Source organism: Cnephaeus nilssonii, assembly GCF_951640355.1.
Source record: "Cnephaeus nilssonii genome assembly, chromosome: 4".
NCBI classification, from domain to species: domain Eukaryota; kingdom Metazoa; phylum Chordata; class Mammalia; order Chiroptera; family Vespertilionidae; genus Cnephaeus; species Cnephaeus nilssonii.
In genome coordinates this window covers 59,176,215-59,198,453 of record NC_137075.1, presented here as the reverse complement: position 1 = coordinate 59,198,453, position 22,239 = coordinate 59,176,215, and the positions used below count along the sequence as shown (strand labels likewise).

General features: G+C 36.2%; 1 protein-coding gene across 10 annotated transcripts in view; it reads left to right on the top strand.

The window, feature by feature from the left end:
• The window catches only part of SLTM (SAFB like transcription modulator), a 53,781-nt gene that overhangs the window by 14,657 nt on the left and 16,885 nt on the right, over window positions 1-22,239 (top strand). For 2 of the 10 annotated variants that reach the window (XM_079769347.1, XM_079769349.1), the window contains exons 4-9: window positions 4,155-4,352; window positions 5,471-5,518; window positions 14,621-14,648; window positions 15,896-16,364; window positions 16,963-17,012; window positions 19,452-19,570. In XM_079769347.1, coding sequence (XP_079625473.1) covers window positions 4,155-4,352; window positions 5,471-5,518; window positions 14,621-14,648; window positions 15,896-16,364; window positions 16,963-17,012; window positions 19,452-19,570 — 912 coding nt within the window. The remainder of the gene's footprint in view (window positions 1-4,154; window positions 4,353-5,470; window positions 5,519-14,620; window positions 14,649-15,895; window positions 16,365-16,962; window positions 17,013-19,451; window positions 19,571-22,239) is intronic. The other 8 variants (XM_079769350.1, XM_079769352.1, XM_079769353.1 and 5 more) reach the window with 6 other exon arrangements.

Genomic DNA, 22,239 nt, shown 5'->3' with positions numbered 1-22,239 from the left:
TATGTAGGTTAAATTCAGACTGATGTAATCTTGTCAATCTCATTAATTCTCATAGTTGAAAAATATAGTAAGTAATGTTTAGTTAAATGAGAATAAAGCTAAAAATAATGTTTGTGTGAGTTTTTAAGTAGAAATCTGAGACAAAGGGGCCAGAGGAACAGTTATAGGACAATTGATATGTTAGTTCCTTGACGAGGTACTACAATGAAGGATATTGATAATTTATTTTACTTTATTTTTTTATTATTATTTTAAATATATTTTTGTTGATTTCAGGGAGGAAAGGAGAGGGAGAGAGAGATGGAAACATCAATGATGAGAGAGAGTCAATGACCGGCTGCCTCCTGCACGCCCCCCACTGGGGATCGAGCCTGCAACCCAGGCATGTGCCCTTGACGGGAATCGAACCCTGGACCTTTCAGTCCACAGGCTGACGCTCTATCCACTGAGCTAAACCAGCTAGGGCTATTATTTTATTTTTATTTTTGAAAATATATTTTACTGATTTTTCATAGAGAGGAAGGGAGAGGGATAGAGAGTTAGAAACATCGATCAGCTGCCTCCTGCATTCCCCCCCCTCCCCCCACTGGGGATGTGCCCGCAACCAAGGTACATGCCCTTGACCGGAATCGAACCCGGGACCCTTCAGTCCGTAGGCTGACGCTCTATCCACTGAACCAAACCAGTTTCGGCTATTATTATTTTTTATTGATTTCAGAGAGGAAGGGAGAGGGAGAAACATCAATGATGAGAATCATTGATCGGTTGCCTCCTGCACGCCCCCTACTGGGGATCAAGCCTGCACCCCGAGCAAGTGCCCTTGACCAGAATCGAACCCGGGCCCTTTAGTCCGCAGGCCAATGCTCTATCCACTGAGCCAAACCAGCTAGGACTTTTTTTTTTCTTCTTTAAATATGTTTTATTGATTTTAGAGAGAGGGGAAGGGAGGTGGGGGAGAGAGAGAGAAACACTAATGTGAGAGAGAAACATTGATTGGTTGCCTTCTGTATGCACTTTGGGGATTGAACTCAAAACCTGGGTATGTGCCCTGACCAGAACTGAACCACTGACCTTTCAGTGCACTGGATGATGCTCAACCAAATGAGCCACACCGGCCAGGGTGATAATTTATTTCTCTTTTTTAATCCTCACCTGAGAACACGCTTTTATTGAGTTGAGAGAGAGAAACATCGATGTGAGAGTGAGACATCGATTGGTTGCCTCCAGCACTTGCCTGGATTGGGGATTGAACCTGCAGCCTGGGTGTATGTTCTGATCAGGAATCGAACCTGTGGCCTTTCTGTGTACAAGTCGGTGCTCCAACCAACCCATACTGCCAGGGCAATAATTTATTTTTAATCTGCCTGTTGCATTTAGCTTTTATATAATATACAGAACCTAGATTAATGTAGTCCTTAAAATAGAAAATTTGTTGTGTTGCTACTTTGTAAAGATAAAATTAAGAAATTTGTTTTGTGATTTAAAGATAAATAAGACAGATCTTTTGGTTTAAAAATAATGTATTTGAAATAAACCAGCTAGAAAAATAATGTATGTAATTTTAATCGGCATTGTGCCAGTTTTTTTAATTGTAGTTAAGGTTTTGTTTTCAGTTGAGTGAAACATGATCTGATACTTACTGATCATTAGGTCCTAAGTAGTGTGGCATTAGCAGGAATTATTTACTGAGCATAGTTCCTCTTAAATGGTATACATTCATATCCCCATACATTTTGTTTGCTGTGTAGAGTTAGTCCATATTGTTACTCCGAATGTCTGTGTGCTCCACCATGAAGAAAGCTTATGTCCATTCACCTGCCATCTCCTATCCAGTTCTCTACCTTTCCCATGTTACACACAGACCACACACCTCACACTTTGTATCTTGCACTTTTAAGAGCAGTCATAGAAAGAAAAAAAATTCTTTTGTTGAGGAGTTAACCTTGAAATTAGATAATTTTAGGCAATATTTGCCCAGGGATCCATTAAAATGGAAGATCGAGTGCCTGTAATTAGCTTTTCTTTGAGCCCTTAAGAGCTCTTCAGTGTCTCTATTGTTTTCATTGTGGTATGTCTTCCTTTAGGTTTGTCCCCTTGTTCTTATTTTCTCAGGTTGTCTTCACTAGTGAGTATATGCTTAAGCAAAAAGTATCTATAAACTGGAAGAACATTAAGACTGAGTAAAAAACCTTTTAATTTTTAAATGTCCAACTTGCAGTTCTTCAGTTCATAGATAATTTATAGTCATTTGAAATGTTGCAAGGAGATACATACTTCTATTCAGCATAATAGTATTGTTTCTATATGTGCTGCAAAGGATATCTTCGTGTTTTTATTAAATGAACCTGGTTATAATGTCAGAACAAAAGAGCTTTTTTTTAAAAAAAATATATATCTTTATTGATTTCAGAGAGGAAGGGAGAGGGAAAGATAGAAACATTAATGATGAGAGAGAATCTTTGATTGGCTGCCTCTTGCACGCCCCCTACTGGGGATGGAGCCCACAACCCAGGCCTGTGCCCTTGACCGGAATCAAACCCAGGACCCTTCAGTCTATAGGCCAATGCTCTATCCACTGAGCCAAACCAGCTAGGGCCAAAAGAGCTTCCCCCCCCCTTTTTTTTTTAAACAAAAACAATCCTATTTAAATATATGTTCAGTTTCTTTTTTATATTCCCTTTTCACTTTGGAAGTATCATAATATATGATGTATTTTGTAGAAATTAAGGTAATATACTTTCCTTTCTTCCAGAGTTTGTCATTTTGGAATTTATAGTAGTGGTGGGTCAGTATCCCCTGTTGCCTAGATATATGAGTAATACAGGCATTGCTTCCATTTTTAAGTGAGGAGACTGATCAAAGTTGGCACTTTAAAATAGATGACGTTCCCTCAGTGACTCACCTTGCTTTTTACTTATTTGCACTTATTTTTATATTGTCATTTAACTGCTTACTCTGCTTTCAGTCCCCAATGTTCCTCTACTCATGTGACGAGGTTGGTCAAACCCTGTCCTGGAAATTCCCTGTTCCCCAAGAACTCCACATCCCGAAACAATCATATTTCTTCTTTTTGCCTGCGCCCCTCAGAAATTTCTGTTCCCTCACTGCAGTTTCAGTTATGAATGATTAATAGTCATGCCCCTGCCATTTTCTTCTTTAACCCAGAAACCTTTTCTTAAATCTGCTAGGTTTACTGTAAGAATAGGAAAGGAGGAAGGAATGTTCACTGCTTTCAACTCTTTCTGCAGTTAAAGAGGAAACTAAACAGATGGTGGCTTTTCTTTGTTTGTACTGAAGGATCGTGTACCTATAAACTTTGAAAGACAAATAGACATAGCCTCAGAGATAATCCCAGCCAGTGTTCCCCTGCCTAATTAGCATTGTGGCATAGTGATAGATTTCAAGAAAAATACATTGTTAATCATTTGAATATTTTTCAAGAACAGACATTTGTTTAACAATTGAGATTCCTTATTATTAATTAGAAATAAACATTAGCTATAGTATATGACTTCCAGGGTCTTTGAAGTTAAACTAAACTATGGCACCTGGAGAAATCAAGTAATTTCTTTTTAAAAAATATATATTTTATTGATTTTTTTATAGAGAGGAAGGGAGAGGGATAGAGAGCCAGAAACATCGATGAGAGAAAAACATTGATCAGCTGCCTCCTGCACACCCCCTACTGGGTATGTGCCCGCAACCAAGGTATATGCCCTTGACCAGAATTGAACCTGGGACCCTTCAGTCCGCAGGCCAACACTCTGTCCACTGAGCCAAACTGGTCAGGGCCAAGTCTTTTCTTTGAAGCCATATTTTCTCCAATAGCCCTAGGATGTGAGTTGGTAAATATTAAGTAACTGGAATTTGAGAGCATCTCTAGTAGCAATCCAGTGTATGTGTAGTTCCGTATGAGAGATTTGGGAACTCAGAATGTGGTTTAATGACTTTGGTATTAGACTCCCTCCTCCCCACCCCCTATTTTTAAAGACATAGTTAATGTATAAGGTAAAATGACTGAACTGTGACTTTGGAAATAATGTCAACATATGGTAAAATTTAAAACATGTAGCTATATCAATTACCAAAAACATTTGGTGGCTAGCCTACACTACTTTGCCTCTAGTTGTACCAAATTTTCTTACCATTAAAAGGACTGTGAATTGGAGAATCAAGAGGCACATGAACAAGATGGAAATGATGAACTAAAGGATTCTGAAGAGTTTGGTGAAAATGAAGAGGAGACTGTGCATTTGAAGGAGTTACTTTCCATAGAAGAAAACAAGAGAACTTGTGAATTAATAGAGGCAGAAGCAATTGAAGATATAGAGAAAGAGGACATCGAAAGTCAGGTCTTTAGCCAGTTTTTTTAAAACATGACTCAGATGAATTAAATAATAAGTATTTTTTTTCTAGTTCAATGTGGAAATCCCAGAATTTTCAAAAAATATGTTTTTAAAGTTATTTATAAATCACCCAGAATCCTGCCTTAAAAGACCTTTTTAATTTTACTTATTTTCAACACATGTATATATTTTACTTAGTAGTTATTTATTCTATATAATGTTCTAAATAATTGCTATTTATTCTATATAATATTTCCACATAAGGACTTTATAATCTGTGTTTTATACCATAATTTATTAAACTGCTTTCTATGTGTCTAATAGCCACTCCCTTAACTTGGGACATTTAAGTTGTTTTTTACCCCACTGTAAATGAGTGTACTAATTTTGCTCTGACCTTGCCACCATTACCTGATGATCATTTTTTTTGCTACTTTAGTAGATATAAAATATTAATTTGCATTTCCTTGGGTACTATCAAGGATGGGGAGGTTACTTATAAAAGTATAATTTAAAAGCATATAATTTTTAAAATATTTTTCTTGAATGAAACAGACCGTTTGTTTTGCTTTGAAGTGTGCTGGTGCTAGTGGTATGTCTTAAGTCAGTGGTCGGCAAACTCATTAGTCAACAGAGCCAAATATCAACAGTACAACGATTGAAATTTCTTTTGAGAGCCCAATTTTTTAAACTTAAACTTCTTCTAACGCCACTTCTTCAAAATAGACTTGCCCAGGCCGTGGTATTTGGTGGAAGAGCCACACTCAAGGGGCCAAAGAGCCGCATGTGGCTCGTGACCAGCAGTTTGCCGACCACGGTCTTAAGTAAATCAGTGGATTAGTGAGTCAATGCTGTTAGTGCTTAGTCACACTTAAAACACTGATGTTCTACCTCGCCTAATAAATGAAGGCCTCAAGAAAGAGATTTTTCTAAATCTTTATCAGTGTGATGGTTTTTATTTTGGCATAAAAAATGTAGTCTGAATTGTGAAGCATTAACTTTGCATCCACAGTATCATAGACATTGTGAGGAAATAAGACCAGTGATAATTGGGTATAGCATAAAAGCATTCTCGTGTTACCTAGATATCTTGTAAAGCAGCTATTGTATACCCTTTTACTTAGGAAATTGAAGCTCAAGAAGGTGAAGATGATACCTTTCTAACAGCCCAAGTAAGTTTACATCTAGTCCTATGAATTTGATATTGTGGGTGGAAGGGCTTGGAAGGAATCTTATTTTGACTTTGTAATTCTCTAACTCATAAAATTGCCTTAAATTTAATATTAAGTTATTTATGTGGTATATAAAAGATACTCAAAGCTGACAGCTGAAATTTCTGTTGCTATAAAGATATTTAGAAGTTATCATAAGGTTTCTACTATTTTCAGGATAAACATAAAAACTGTCCATCCTTTCTAGAAAACATAACTCTGATTACCAGTCTTGTGAGAAGTCCACACTCTGCTTGATTTTTTGATATAAAATAAATAATTTAAAAGTACTAATCCCTCTTAAAGTTTTAGTTACATTTTTGTTAATTTTAAAACTCCTGTGATAGGGCTAATATAAAAATAATAAAAATCTAAACATGTACTTGGGGTGTCTATGTGTGTGTTGAAAATGACTGCTTTTCTATTGTGTGTTAAAGTATGTTTTTGGCATATGTGATATACATAGTATACATTTTAAAGCATGACTCACAGAACCTGTAAGTGATATACATAGTATACACTTTAAAGCATGACTCATAGAACCTGTAAATAGACATTTATAGGTTATTGTCTGCAGTGTTGTTGTTTTTTAAATTATCCTTTGTCTTTTAAATTATCCTTTGTTTTTTAAATTATCCTTTGTCATATCTGTACTCAAGAACCCCTTGTTGATAATCTCCTCTTTAAATAGTATACTTTCAAATAGTGATAGGGGTTCCTCTCTACTGGATTTAGGGAAAATAGTGATCAATCCTGTTTTTTTTCTTACTATAATACCTACTAGAAGTGGGGCTTATGGTCATGGACGGCTTAGCTGATTGCCTCTGGTCATGCCTTCTTTCCTGCAGTTTTCTTGCCTTTGAAATGCTGGTGAGGCTATGTTTATTGCAATGGGGAGAAACCACATTTCTAGAAGGATGTTTCTGATAATTTAGATAATTCAAGAAGGAAGTATTAGGCCTGTGAAAGTGTATAGACTTGTCCCCCACACTGTTTCCAAATACGTTCATTTCTGAGTGATAAAGAGTAGATGAGGAAGATATGGGGAGAGTGCCTTTTCTAGGTTACTAATTTGCAAAAAGGTGGAGTTGAATTCTTCCTATACTTTAGCAACCAAAGTATACTTCGTATACTTTTAAAATTTCCATCAAGGGCCAGTCCTACAGTTGTGCAGGTTGTGTGTTGTGTGAAGGCATCATGTCTAAGGGTTCCCATTCACATACTAGCTTATGTATTTATTATATCATAGAGGGTGCCTTTTTCTAACTTCACAAATTTTTATGGGCTAGAGATGCCCTTGCTCCCATTCCATCCTGATAATGAAAAAAACCTGTTTATTTCTCATCAGGGGGCAAGTTTTCCTTTACTGTATAAAAAGATAGGGTAGTTGCCGAAACCGGTTTGGCTCAGTGGATAGAGCGTGGGCCTGTGGACTCAGGGGTCCCAGGTTCGATTCCGGTCAAGGGCATGTATCTTGGTTGCGGGAACATCCCCGGTAGGGGGTGTGCAGGAGACAGCTGATCGATGTTTCTTTCTCATCGATGTTTCTAACTCTCTATCCCTCTCCCTTCCTCTCTGTAAAAAAATCAATAAAATATATATTTTTTTAAAAAAAGATAGGGTAGTTACTTCTTCAGAGTTTTCTTGAAGTAAAATGACTTTTTTAAAATTTTTATAAACAATGTATAGTAAAACATCTAGAAACATAAATGTTTCTGGATTCCATCATGACATGCTTAATGAATTCATGATTATTGTCTTGCTGTGTGCATTAAGGAATACTACGTAGAGTGGAACCATCACCCAGCTTCAGCTATTACCAACTCATGGGCATTGTTTCATCTATAGCTTCATTTACTTTCCCTTTCTGTATTATTGAAACAAATCCCACACTTCATATTTTGCTTGAAAATTTTCAGTATGTATCTCTAGAAGAGAACTATTTTATTTTTTTATATTATCGCTCCTAATGTAAGATTTTAATTTCATCAAATATAGTTAGTATCCAAATGCTTGTCTGTAGTTTTTTAAAAATTAGATTTTGTTTGAATCCAGATGCAAATAAGATCTACACATTGTGATTAATTAAAATAACTATTCAATATGTATGGCCCATGGTCCATGGACACAGACAATGGGGAAGTGAGGTCCTGAGGTGGGGGTGGGGGAGTGGGGGTATGCTGGAGGGGATCAATGGGGGGAAAAAGGAGACATATGTAATACTTTCCACAATAAAGAATTGTTAAAAAATAATAAAGAAAACATGAACTGTGAAATTTTTTTAAAAAAAGGAAAAAAATAACTTCAGATCTTTTAATCTTTAGGTTTTTCCTTCCATCTGCCATCCCCCCACTTTTATTTGTTGAAGAAATTGAGTTTATCCTGTAGAGTAAGAGTTGTCGAAGTTTTTTTTAAAGGGCCGGGTAGAAAATACTTTAGCCATTGTAGGTCATATGTTTGTTACACCTTTTCAACTCTGTTGTGTGAGAGCACCTTAGACTGTATAAATGAATGGACATAGCTGTTTCAATAAAAAATATTACTAATGAGGCATCTAGTGTAGTTTGCCAACCCCTGTAGATTTTGCTGATTGCATTTTTCAAAACATATTTTTATTGATTTTAGAGAGAGGGAGAGATAGAAACATCATGATAAGAGATAATCATTGATCGGCTGCCTTCTGCAACATGGGCATGTGCCCTTGACTGGAATCAAATTTGGGACCCATTAGTCCTCAGGCTGACACTCTATCCACTGAGCCAAACTGACTGTGGCTGATTACATTCTTGTACAGTCATTCCACATATTCCTCTGTCTACTGCATTTCCTGTAAATTGGTTATTTGGTTATAGGATCAAGAGGCTTGCTATCCAATTCAGGGTGTCCCCTCCCTCTCTCCCCTCCCTCCAACACACAACTACTTCGTAGGTAGTGTATTCTTCCATTTGGATGCACATAATGTCTGGTAGTATCTTTCTGGTGATGGTGCCAGTCATTGTTGTTCCCCACCCCATTGATTAAAATGGTGATGTTCTAATTCTGTCTTTTTTTTCCTTATTTAATACCTAGAATGCTTTTAGAAAGAGAAGCTTCTTATCTACTATTTGGTTTCTCAGTGGTACAGTTTACACAGGAAAGCCAGGATATATGTTTGATTCTTTTCTTTTCATTTACTAGTTTTCAGAATAATGAGCTGGTTCACTAGCATCTCCCAACAGTGACTGAGTTTTTTATTTTTCCTTTTTTCTCCCTTAGTTTCATTTTGAATTCATGCATTTAAATACATTTAATGTATTTCAGTTAATTGTATTATTATTAATGATCAAATTGTCCCATCTGTAACTGGGGGTGGGGGAGGCATATGTTGAAAGCATATACATATCTCTACAAGTTGGCTCTTGTGTTCTTTCAACATGACACTAATAGTCTGATTGCCTCCTTGCTTTATGGTATATAATAATGTTCTAGTTCCTGCTCTAGACCTAAAATCAGCCATTTTTTTCTTTGACTGGTAAAAGCTATTTTAAGACAGCAGTCTCAGGGGGAGGGTTATCCATTGCCTTTTCAATGTACAATGCAAGAGAATGTGTTTTTTATTTGTTTTACTTTTAAGATAAAATAGGTTTTGAGTTCAAAGGGGATATTTCTCAGTTAATGACTTCATTTATTTCACAGCACAACCACAACAATCTTAGGATGATAATACCAACACCAATATGATTATTGAAAATAATTTAAGGTTTTTGTTCCCTCCAGTTAGGTCTCTTCTAAGTTTGTACCCCTGTAAGAATGAACAGCTTACTGTTTTTTGTTTTTTTTTTGTACAGTTGTGCTCTATATTATTATACACCAGCTAATACATGATTAGGTTGACTTGTTTTATTTTCTTTTCAGTATTTAGGTATTGCTTTTTTAAAAATTTAATCTTATTTTAAAATTATCCAAAGTAAAAGCTATAAGACAAGATATATTCTAAAAAGCCCCCTTATTGCTAAACTTTAAAGTCATGATTATTATTTGCTTTTAACACCCTAGCCAGTTTTCTCAGTGGGTAGAGCGTTGGCCTGCGGACAGGTCCCTGGTTCGATTTCAGTCAAGGATACATACCTTGGTTGCAGGCTCAATCCCTGGCCCTGGTCCTGGTATGTGCGGGAGGCAACCAATCGATGTGTCTCTCTCACAGTGATGTTTCTCTATGTCTCTTCCCCTCCCTTTAAAAATCAGTGGAAAAGTATCCTCCGGTGAGGATAAACCACAACAAAAGAAGTATAAGTAATTAGGCAATATATTTGTATAGAGATTTATTTATTTAAAGCCAATCTTCTGGTTTTTACTTGAAGCTTAAATCTTTATCGTTTAGGTATTAGCCTCTAAGCAGTTTTTCATACTAGATAGAATTTGGGGTGTGTGTGTGTGTGTGTGTGTGTGTGTGTGTGTGTGTGTGTATATTTGGTACTAATCTATATGTCTATTAATCCTCACCCCAGGATGAGTTTTTATTGATTTTAGAGTGAGAGGGGGAGGGAGAGAGAAACATCAATAGGTTGCCTTCCATACACATAGGGGATTGAACTTAAAACCTGGATATGTGTCCTGACCTGGAATCAAACCCGCAATCCTGTGGTGCACAGGATGATGCTGTAACCAGCTGAAATACACCAGCCAGGGCTTGTATTACTAACTTTAAGATACAGTTACTTTAGAATTTTCTGGAAATTTTTCTCAAAAATGTTTATATTTGCTAATGCTTTAATTCTTCAAAGTTTCCTCTAGTCTCAATCTTCTGTTTTCTATGATCACACCATGTATATAGGGTGTCCCCAAAAAACTGTATACACACACTTTGAATAATTAATTATAAAGACAGTGTTTATTAAAATACATTTCCTTTTCAAAATTATGCTACCAGGCTGTTAAAGTGTATATACATTTTTTGGGGACACCCTGTATTCCTTTCTTTGTTTGCCTTTGCCCCTTTTTTGTCATATGAAGTCTATATACCTCTGAAAGGCAGATTTATCTCCATTTCCTCAAAGCTTTTTCTAATGCTTTACTCTATGTTAAAGGTGAAATTCATCTAGATAGATGACAGTACCACAGAGTAAAACTGTTTCAGTGGTAAAGACAAGATACAAGATAAATATCCAGGTCTCATGATGCCTAATCTTTTCACTAAATAACTCCACACTAGTAAATGTTCTGTGAGTTATGTGGTACTGGCACAGTGCAGCAGTTAAACTCTTTTTTAAAAATATATATATTTTATTGATTTTAGAGAGGAAGGGAGAGGAAGAGAGAGATAGAAACATCAATGATGAGACAGAATCATTGATCGGCTGCCTCTTGCACGCCCCCCACTGGGGATCGAGCCTGCAACCCAGGCATGTGTCCTTGGCCGGAATCGAACATGGGACCCTTCAGCCACAGGCTAACTTGACGCTCTATCCATTGAGCCAAACTAGCTAGGGCTAAATTCTTTACATGTATAAAAGGAGCCATCAGTTCAGTCCCTCCACCTAAAAATAGCAATGTCTCCACTATATTTATTCAGTAAATTCATTCAATGGCTATTTATTGAGTGTGTATTATGTGCCAGGTATTTTATACTTCCTATGATCTTTAGCATATTGCCAGATGGATAGGATTATTTTGAAGGTTTATTTTAAATCAGCCAAGCTGAATACAGTGTTTACATACAAGTCAGGGGAAAGAAGGCCTTCCAGAGCAGTCTTCTTACTTAGCACACGAAATGTACATGTCATAAGATTAACCTAGGGGAAGGTAACAGAATGGGTAAATAGCAACCACTTTGTTAACTGAAAAATAAGTCTTAGCCTTGTTTTTGTCTCTTAGTAATCATTGCTTCTCCTAGGACAGTGATGGGCAACCTTTTGAGCTTAGTGTGTCAAACTTCGCCAAAAAACTGAGCATAACTCGGGTAGTGTGTCACTTTGAGGAAAAAACATTATTTCGCAAATGTTTCATCCTCAGGAGCAGCAAAGGTTTCATCCTCGGCATGCGGCCGCCTCAGCGGCCGAGTGTCATCAGAAATGGCTACGTGTGTCAGTGCTGACACACGTGTCATAGGTTCACCATCACTGTCCTAGGATAAAAGAAATAGAGAAGCTTTGGGTTTGTATCAAGTCTGTGCATATATATCATTTAGACAGGAAAATTTTCCCATTATCTTTCTTGTATTTCATGATTTGATCCTTTATTTCAAGGATTTTTAGGCTTTTTAAAAAATACATTTTTATTGATTTCAGAGAGGAAGGGAGAGGGAGAGAGAGAAAAACATCAATGATGAAAGAGAATCGTTGATTGGCTGCCTTCTGCACGCCCCCTACTGGGGATTGAGCCCACAACCCGGGCAAATGCCCTTGACCAGAATTGAATCTGGGACCCTTCAGTTCACAGGCCAACATTCTATCCACTGAGCCAAACCGGCTAGGGCTTTACGCTTATTTTTGACTTTTGGTTTAACTTGAGTAGTGTAATGCTTACTGCACATAACTTCTCTAAAATAAATGTGCACTGATGGGTGGCTCATCTTTTTTATTAACCCTAGTTGCTTTTGTGCTTCACCCCCATGGTAATCGGTTTTATGTTCTAGAAGCTGGGTGAGAGGCTTCTCCTAGGGACACTTAAGCATATGTAGCAAAGCATTATTTTGAGAAACTGAAGTTATGAAATACTTCAGAAAGCATGTTGAATAATTAGGATAGATATCTAAAACTTTGGCAGCCAAATAAGGCAAACCTTTCTAGTTAGTTTAGCAGCTAGAAGTAAGATTTCCAATTGGTGGGAACCATTGCAGAAAGGGTTTTTTCTTTTTTTTTTTTTACATTACAGTATTTGAATTTTATTTTTCAGAATAGCAAATAATTTGGCCATTTTTTTTTTGAATCTATCAATATTGATCTTTAAAAGATTAACTTGCAAGTGGTGTGCTGTTGGCATCAGAAGTAGATAAAGGAAAGGCAAGTTGCCTTCCTTAGGTTCATTTGTTCTGCTTTGAAGTAAAAGTTAAGGTATTCTAGTTCACTTATCCCTCCAAGATAAATTACTAAAGTCAAAGAGAGTTTGTAAGAAAAAGATGTATCAATAATTTTAGCATAACTTACCCTTTGCTGATATGGCCTACTGCTCCACCCAAGTTAAAGTATTTTTTTTCCTTTCCAAATGTTGCAGATTAGAAATGTAATGATTACAGCTATTTCCAATACAACAATTTGTTCAAATACAACAGTTGAGATTACTAGAACATAATGTAATAATAGGGTTTACAATATTATGAATAATCAACTTATTTTGGACTATTTTACTTTCTAAGCTTGTGGCTTAGTTGGTTTGGTGTTTTTAGTTTTCGTCATATTACTTTAGTGTGTAAAAGAATTGGTCATTCCTTCATTGGGCACTTGTGGGTTAACTTAAAGTAAAAAATTTATTTAAATGCTTTCTTAGAAATATGGTAGTTATCCAAATGTAATTTTGAGCATATGGTAAAATATTTGCTATTTTAAGGAATACATGCTTTTATATGAATCTGAAATTGTGTTGTAAGATAAATATGCCATTTAAAGTTTTGTTTACAGTTAAATGTTGCTGTGAGTCTTCTTTTACTGCTAGGCTGTCACTCTAAAGCATGTGAGTGATTCTTAAATTGTAGTCCCTGAACCAACGGCATCAGCATCACCTGAAAACTTGTTAGAGATGCTAATTCTCAAGCCCCACTCCAGACCTGAATCAGACACTCTGGGGTTGGTACTCAGCAATGTTTTAATAAGCCCCTACAGATACTGGTACAGACTCCAGGTTTGAGAATCACTACCCTAAGGCTTTGTATGTGGTAAATTCACATTGCTTTGACTGAAAGTGACCTACTTCTACGCAGGTTTTATTTTTTAAAGTTGTAAATTTAAACTTCCCTTAATTTTTTTTATTATTGGAACTATTATGCATATTACTTTGCTTATTCGTTATGATATTTAACTTGGGGAAATGTAGGTTCTATCTTCGTGTGATTACTTCAGAGATTTTTGCTGTATTTGCTTGGTGTGAATAAGATTTTTCCTTTGTGGTATTCCTATTTCAAGCTAACACATGCTTAATTTTATATTAGGTGAATATCACATATTTTAAAATCACTAATTTAAAAAAAAGGGTTCCCTTGTTTTGATTACCTATAGCACAAATATTAACTTATTTAATTATTAACTATAAATTATTAAAGTGGTTGGGCATTGTCAATGTGACGACTATGAATTCTTTTTTTGTTTGTTTGTTAAGCCTCACCTGAGGATATTTTCCCATTGATTTTTAGAGAGAGTGAAAGAAAGGGGGAGAGACAAAGAGAAAACATCGATGTGAGAGAAACTTACCAATTGGTTGCCTCCCGAATGCGCCCAGACCAGGGCCAGAATTCGAGCCTGCAGCCGAGGTACGTGCCTTGACCGGAATCAAACCTGCAGGCCGACACTTTTCTCTGAGCCAAACCAACTAGCGCTATGAATTCATTTTTAACAGATAAGAAGGAATGAATAATTTGAAACTAACTAGTTTTGTAGTCTTCCTCCTTCTATTCTGAGATGCCTAAAAGGGGAGTGTGTTTTTTGTTTATTTTGTCTGTTAATATACATTTAACCTCATGAAAGTGTATGTCTTGAGGTTATATTTTCTTGTACTGTTTTGAACAGTGTGCCTTAAGAATGAACTGAGTTACATAAAAAATCAGTTTGTTCTTTTTATTGGCAGCTCTTAATATGAGTAAGATTTGGGTTATATAAACTAGCTTTGAATACTGAAAAATTATCCAGTGCATTATTGATCTAATTTTTGATGGATTTGCCTGTTTTCTTATCTAAAATCATATATCAGGCATGTGCCCCATTTCCTTAAATGGGCTCTTGATTTTTATTGGAATATTCTACATCTGTTAGTGATAGGTATCCCTAATTAATATTGTTAAATTATATACCAATTTAAGTTGACTGATTTTATACTATTACTGAAATCCAGTTTTAAGTGACTTCATTTTACATTTAATTATTCTTTGAATTTCAGGATGGTGAGGAAGAAGAAAATGAGAAAGGTATGTGTGATGAGTAGAGTTTCAAAATTACTGATATTTAGAAAAACAGTAAATTATATGAAAATTAAGCATTTCTTATTTAAAATACTATTTTTAAATACATTTATTTTCAAATTTATCAATTTAGTAAATTAAGTTAATATTTTGATTTTATTTTTCAATTGGTTTTAATTTTCTTTTCACACTTAAAATATGTTATAACTTAACGGTACATATTAGTTACTGTAGTGGACAATGCCGTTTGTTTATTATATCCATAAGACTGACACTGCAGTAACACATATGTGCTTATGAGAGTTATAGCATGCAACTGTTCCTAAAAATGGTGGGTGACCAGGAGACTGACCTTTTGTTTGTTGCTTAAACAAACTTTCATACAGTCTTCTGACAGTTTTAGTAGTTTAGGAGAGCTGTCTCACCCATTACAATTACAGGGACATTGTAGCAATACATGTGGTCAGTACAAGATTATGGAAGAGTTCTTGGACAGAGGTCAAGGGATCCTACTTTGGACTAGAAAGGACATGGAACAGGGTTCTAAGCAAGACAAAATAAAAAGCCTAGAAGCAATGATGAAGTAAAGTTACTGACTGAAAATCTCATGCCTGAAGTCTTTCTCTTTGGGGGAATGCAAGACATCTTTGAAAATGGTACCTATGGGACTGACTGGACAGGATGAAGACTGGAAAAAACCAATTTCCTGAACATAATGGAGCAGGCCATCTTTGGAGCTTTCTGTAGCAGTTTTCCATATGATTCTGGACTACCCAAGAATTAAATAAGAAGAACGAAAAAGATGGGGCCCGAAATAATTTGAAGACTGACTGATATCCTAAGGCTGTGACCTTTCAAGACGTCACCATGGGAGTTCTGAAGGTCACAAGGACTACGATTCGAACATTGAATAACAAATCTTCACATTCATCACTATCTCCTGGAGGGGGAAAAAATCTTCCATATGCCATTAACTTAAAACCAGAAATGAAGAGCTGGTATCCTCAGGATGAAACCATTTTCTCAGTTTTGTTGTTTGGTATCTATATATAGAGATCATTTTTTCCCCATGAAGAATAAGTAATCCTGGGTAAAGGATTGTTATATTAGTTAATACCCTTGTGTTTTTTTTCCTAACCTTCCATCAGTGCTAATAACTGGCTTTATATTTTCTAGGTCCTATTCTAGCTTATGAATATGAAATTGTTTAAACTTCTTGTTTTGCCATATTTATTCCTGTTAAATCCTCTTAGATATAGCAGGTTCTGGTGATGGTACACAAGAAGTATCTAAACCTCTTCCTTCAGAAGGGAGCCTAGCTGAGGCTGATCACACAGCTCACGAAGAGATGGAAGCTAATGCGACTGTGAAAGAAGCTGAGGATGACAACATCTCGGTCACAATCCAGGCTGAAGATGCCATCACTCTGGATTTTGATGGTGATGACCTCCTAGAAACAGGTAAAAATGTGAAAATTACAGATTCTGAAGCAAGTAAGCCAAAAGATGGGCAGGACGCCATTGCACAGAGCCCGGAGAAGGAAAGCAAGGATTATGAGATGAATGCCAACCGAAAAGATGGTAAGAAGGAAGACTTCGTGAAGGGTGATCCTGTCGAGAAGGAAGCCAGAGAAAGTACTAAGAAAGCAGAATCTGGAGACAAAGAAAAGGATACTTTGAAGAAAGGGCCCTCGTCTACTGGGGCCTCTGGTCAAGCAAAGAGGTTTGTTTTTCTATGTCAGTTCTTTACGATACTGAATTCCAGCATTCAATAAGATCACTCTACATTAAGGGGGTGGCTTCAAGACCGTAATTAGTACTTATGATCCTGCCTATAATATTTTTGACCGTCATAAGTTACTTAAACATTTTTTTTCAAGATCTTCGTAATATGCAGTGTGTTCTACTGATTGCATTGTCGAATTGTCAGCATATATTTGTTTTTTTTGTTGTTTTTTGTTTTTTCAAATTGACAATTTTTTTGTGTTTTATTTTTAAAAATCCTTGTGATGATGGTTAATGAACAACTATCAGTCCTAACAACACAAATGAAGTCAAGTCCCAGTCCTGAAATCTGGAGAAGATGGCCATATATCCACTGAATAGAATTGTCAGAAAATCTAGATCTTCAGGCATCTTGGGGAAAATCAGTGCAAGAATCCTCAGGGACTCATTTGTTCAAATAACCTAATCTAGGCCTTTCGAATTGTTAATTTGTATGAATAGTATCAGTTTGAAATACAGTCAATATCAAGCTGTTCGATTTTTGTTTCTTTGTTTTTTGTTTTCAATTTTTTTTTTCTGGTGATTTGCTTCTTTAGCTCTTCAAAGGAATCTAAAGACAGCAAGACATCATCCAAAGATGACAAAGGTAATGGATTTTTTTTCTATTTTTCTCAGTGGTAAATTGTATATTTTCATTAAAAAAGGAATAATTGCATCTGGTTTCCTTTGACAGTTGGTCCTTAAAATTGACGTACTAAAAATTTTGGATGGCCTTTGTGTAAACTGTGGAGTCAGACTACAGCATACTCTTGGTGTGATTGAAGCATTACTTTTTAGTTAATTTGTAAACTAATTTGAGTATGCTAAAAATCCCTTTGGAATGTGTTTTTAACATTGTTTTCAAGTAACTGTATTGAATATTAATATGATAGATATTCTAGTTTTTACATTATGATTTCAGAAGTATTTTATTTCTAGTTGCAATCATTTATAACCCCTACAAATCAGTCTTTAATATTTGAGGTCCCCCCCCGTTTCTTTATTGATTAAGGTATTACATATGTGTCATTGTCTTCCCCCACACACATACTCATGCCCCATGCCCTCACCCCCCTGGTGTCTGTGTCCATTGGTTATGCTTATATGCATGCATACAAGTCCTTTGGTTGGTCTCTCCCCCTAACCCCCACCCTCCCTTGATTTTATGTTTTTCATTTGTCAAATCAGGGCACACTTCTAGTAACATAGCCAGTATGTAGTATATTTTAATTCTTCATAGTTTACTTCCTAATTTGACTTATTTGGAATCTTATATAGGAAAATAGTTTTATTTTAAATTCTTGTAAGCTTAAAGGTACAATATTTGATTGCTTTCTGTTATTGGGAAGTCTCTGGTTATCTCAAGGCCATAAGCTATAGTTTCATCTTGTATATATGCTGTATACATGAAAAATATTTCTGTTTTTTAAAACAACATCATTCAGGTAATACAAAATCCTAAAATACCTCTTTTAGTGCCCCCCAAAAAGGAGTGGCATATGTCCTATATGGTTTATTTCATGTATTTTCTTGGCATATTTTAATAGTTAGGAATTTTATGATTGATTCATTAATTTACAATTAGTTGCAATACCAATGTCCCTTACAGTTTTGGTTAATAGGTAAAATATAATAAATTTATTGTTATCCTTTAAATTCAGGAGGAGTAATCTTGGTTAAATGTTAACTTTCTCCTATTAAAAATGTTTAAATCTGTAATTAGAAAAACATGTGGGCCCAGATGTTACTGGTTACAAAAAAGATACACAAACTGGTTGACATTTCAAAGATAAACAGATCCTTTTGATAAATGTGTTCCTTAAGAATAGGAATGCAGCAACCATTCCTATTTAAAATATTCAAGTCAGGTAGGTGTATGTTGTCTTTTCTTTTCTTTTTTAAAAATATATTTTATTGATTTTTTACAGAGAGGAAGAGAGAGGGATAGAGAGTTAGAAACATCGATGAGAGAGAAACATCGGTCAGCTGCCTCTTGCACACCCCCTACTGGGGATGTGCCCGCAACCAAGGTACATGCCCTTGACCGGAATCGAACCTGGGACCCCTTAGTCCGCAGGCCAACGCTCTATCCACTGAGCCAAACCGGTTTCGGCATATGTTGTCTTTTCATAAGTCTACACTGACTAATTCTTCAATTAAAACTTGTGGCACATAGTCTTTAAAAATATTGAAAATTTTAACTCTTTCTACATACATTAACTTGAAGGTATTAAAATTCTTACTTTTAATTGTTTATATACTATTTCTCTTATAGTGGGTAAGAATTAGTTTCCAAATAAAGTCAAGTGAATGAAAATTCCCCTTCAATAACAGCACATTTGAAGAAATGCACTGAAGGGTGACTATACCTGTAGTCTAAGAACTGGCATTTGTATGTGTGAAACTGTAATTTGTGTATGGAAAGAATACAGAAATCATTCATATAACCATTAACCTAGCTAAAGAATGTTAAGGTTTCTGTCTTTATTCTTTTAATTAATTTGTTTTAGAAGATTTTCTTTGGTTAAGTCTAGAGTTATCCATCTGCATATAATTTCCACTTTCTCTTACTCTTTCTCTAATTAATAATGAAAATGAGATGGTTGGTTAGCCTTTGTTATTAAACGTTTAAATTCTTGCTTTGACATTTCCCTCTTGCACCCCCAACTTTTCAGAATCTAAAGCCCATAATAAATATAGGTAATTAAGCAGTCTTTCATTCCTAGATAACTGTTTCTTGGTTGCCTGTATTTATGTAGTGCAGTGGTAGAGTATAAATTATTACACTTAACAGCAAAAGTCCAAGACCATGTGGTTGATGTTTTTGTCCACTTAAAACTCATGTAGTAGAAAGAATGCAGTATTCAGACTTGTCTCCTCACTGTGGTTGTTTTGCCTGTTGTTGTGGTTGGTTTTGATATAGTAAGTTATACTGTCAAAATTAAATGAGAGGTTTTTGTAATTTTGAAAGAATGTGGTCCTAATAATTTTATTTTAAAAAATCTAATTGAGAGACTTAACCATCTGATAATTGAATCTATTCTAGGAAGTACAAGTAGTACTAGTGGGAGCAGTGGGAGCTCAACTAAAAATATCTGGGTTAGTGGACTTTCTTCTAATACCAAAGCTGCTGATTTGAAGAACCTCTTTGGCAAATATGGAAAGGTACATCCTTTTTACCTTTTTATTCCTCTTTCTAGTATCTTTATTTGAAACAAGGATTTAGTCAAAACTGTATATAAAATCTTCTAAGTTCTTATTTCTCTTAGGTCTGATATTAGGCATAATTATTGAGTTCTATGGTATTGGTGAGTTTCATCATATTATCTCACTCTGAGCCCTGGGGATCTTTGTATTGAGAGCTCATATTTTGAGCCCACTTAAGCCAAGAACTGAGTTTTATTCATCACATTCATCCTGATTTTTCTAGGACCTAGGATTGCTGAGGCAGATCTGGTCATCTGGAAAATATAGGTAGACTAATATTAGGCAATGAGATATAGAATTGGAAAAAACAAAACAGTCCAGTGCTGAAGAAAAATGTGAAACTGGTAAAAATAATACTCAGATAAAGTGATATGTGCTGTGCTGGAGGGGTACATGGTGCAGAGAGAGCAAAAGGGGAGGCTCTACTGTGATTTGGTTCACTAGGAAAAGTTTCTCTGACAAGGAAAAACTAACGGAAGAGAAAAATAGTCAAAAAATGAATTGAATTTTTAATTAATAGTCGTTGATTTGAATTGCAATTGATCTGTAACCCTTAGAACACTCATTACTTTCTACTTAAATTTTAAAATACATCATATGTTAACCTACTCCAGTGTAAGCTAATTGATACAGGGGCCTTATCTGCTGTGTATGCACATGATAGGCTTTCAAATATTTATTAAATTGATATTGGTAAATAGCCATTAATCCTATATAATAAAAGGGTAATATGCAAATTGATCCTAATGGCAGAATGACCGGTCACTATGACCAGTCGCTATGACGCGCATTGACCATCAGGAGGCAGACACTCAACGCAGGAGCTGCCCCCTGGTGGTCAGTGAACTTCCACAGGGGGAGCACTGCTCATCCAGAAGCCAGCTCATGGCTGGCCAGTGCAGCGGTGGTGGGGAGCCTCTCCCGCCTCCGTGGCAGTGCTAAGGATGTCCGACGGATGGCTTAGGCCCGCTCCCCGCTTAAGTTCCCGAGTTGCCAGAGGGATGTCTGACTGCTAGCTTAGGCCCAATCCACCGAGGAGCAGGCCTAAGTCATCAGTTGGACATCCCCTTAGGGGTTCCGCACTGCAAGAGGGTTCAGGCTGGGCTGAGGGACCCCCCCGCGCCCCCCCAGTGCACAAATTTTTGTGCACCTGGCCTCTAGTGAATATTATACAAATCTATTTTCCTGATTTTAGGAGTTGATGGGCTTTTTTGTTTGTCTTCTAATTTAATTAGAGAGTTTTTATAGGAATCAGATACAGAACACTGAGAATTATAGTCCTGAGATCAGCTGTGGTATACTTTTTTTTTTTTAAAGAGCCATTTGTTGATTTTTAGAGAGAAAGGAAGGGAGAGTGGGAGAGAAACATTGATGTGAGAGTGCAACATCGATGGCTACCTCCTGCACATCCCCTACCGGGAATGGAGCTGTAAACAGCATGTGCTCTTGACCGGGAATTGAACTGGCCACCTCCTGGTGTACAGGATGATGCTCAATCAACTGAGGCACTGGCCAGGGCAGCTGTGATATACTTTCTGTTTTATTTTCAATAATTTATTGTTTTGTTTTTGTTAATCTTCACCCGCGGATATTTTTTCTTTTTAAATATATATTTATTGAATTCAGAGAGAAAGGGAGAGGGAGAGAGAGATAGAAACATCAATGATGAGAGAGAATTATTGATTTGCTGCCTCTTGCACGTCCCCTACTGGTGATCAAGCCTGCAACCCGGCATGTGCCCTTGATTGGCATTGAACCCAAGACCCTTTAATCTACAGGCCAAAAGCTCTATCCACTGAGTCAAACCAGCTAGGGCATGAGGATATTTTTTTTTTCATTGATTTTTTAGAGAGAGTGGGAGAGGAGGAGGGAGAGAGAGAGAAACATCAATGTGAAAAAGACACACTGATTGGTTGCCTCCTGCACTGGTTGCCTCTGACTTGTGCCCTGACTGTGGCCAAGAATCCAACCTGTGACCTTTCAGTGTGTGGGATGACGCTCTAACCACTGACCAGGGCAGCTATGGTATACTTTTTGTTTTATTTTCAGTAATTTATTGTTAGAGATAATAAACACTATTTTAATGATGGCATTTATTAGGACTAAACCTATATAAAGATACCACACACTTGATAAAATTGCTGTTGGGCAAGTTGGCCTTTCCCAGAGTTAAAGCTAAAAGCTAAATTTCTAACCACCTACACCATAAAACCTAAATCCCCTGTTTACGTCTTCCTGGCATTGTGTCTGTGTTCCTATTTGTTCACCCTAGATTGTTCTCTCACTTTTCTTCTCGCTCACCCATCTCTTCCTTATATTTCCTAACTATGCATTTTATAGAGCTGAGATTATTTGTTAATTTTATATTGGTAGACATTTTAAAAGTCCATAAATGGAAAGTGTCTTTTTAAAGTACAATTTTTAGAATGCATTTTTAAAGCTGCTTTTTTATATATGGCTGATTATTTTTAAAGCTTCTTATAATAACTCATAGGATAGAATAATGTTAAAACTCACTTAGTAACTTTCTAGATACTTTGTTGTTGTTGATTTCAGAGAGGAAGGCAGAAGGAGAGAGAGATAGAAACATCAATGATGAGAGAGAATCATTGATCAGCTGCCTCCTG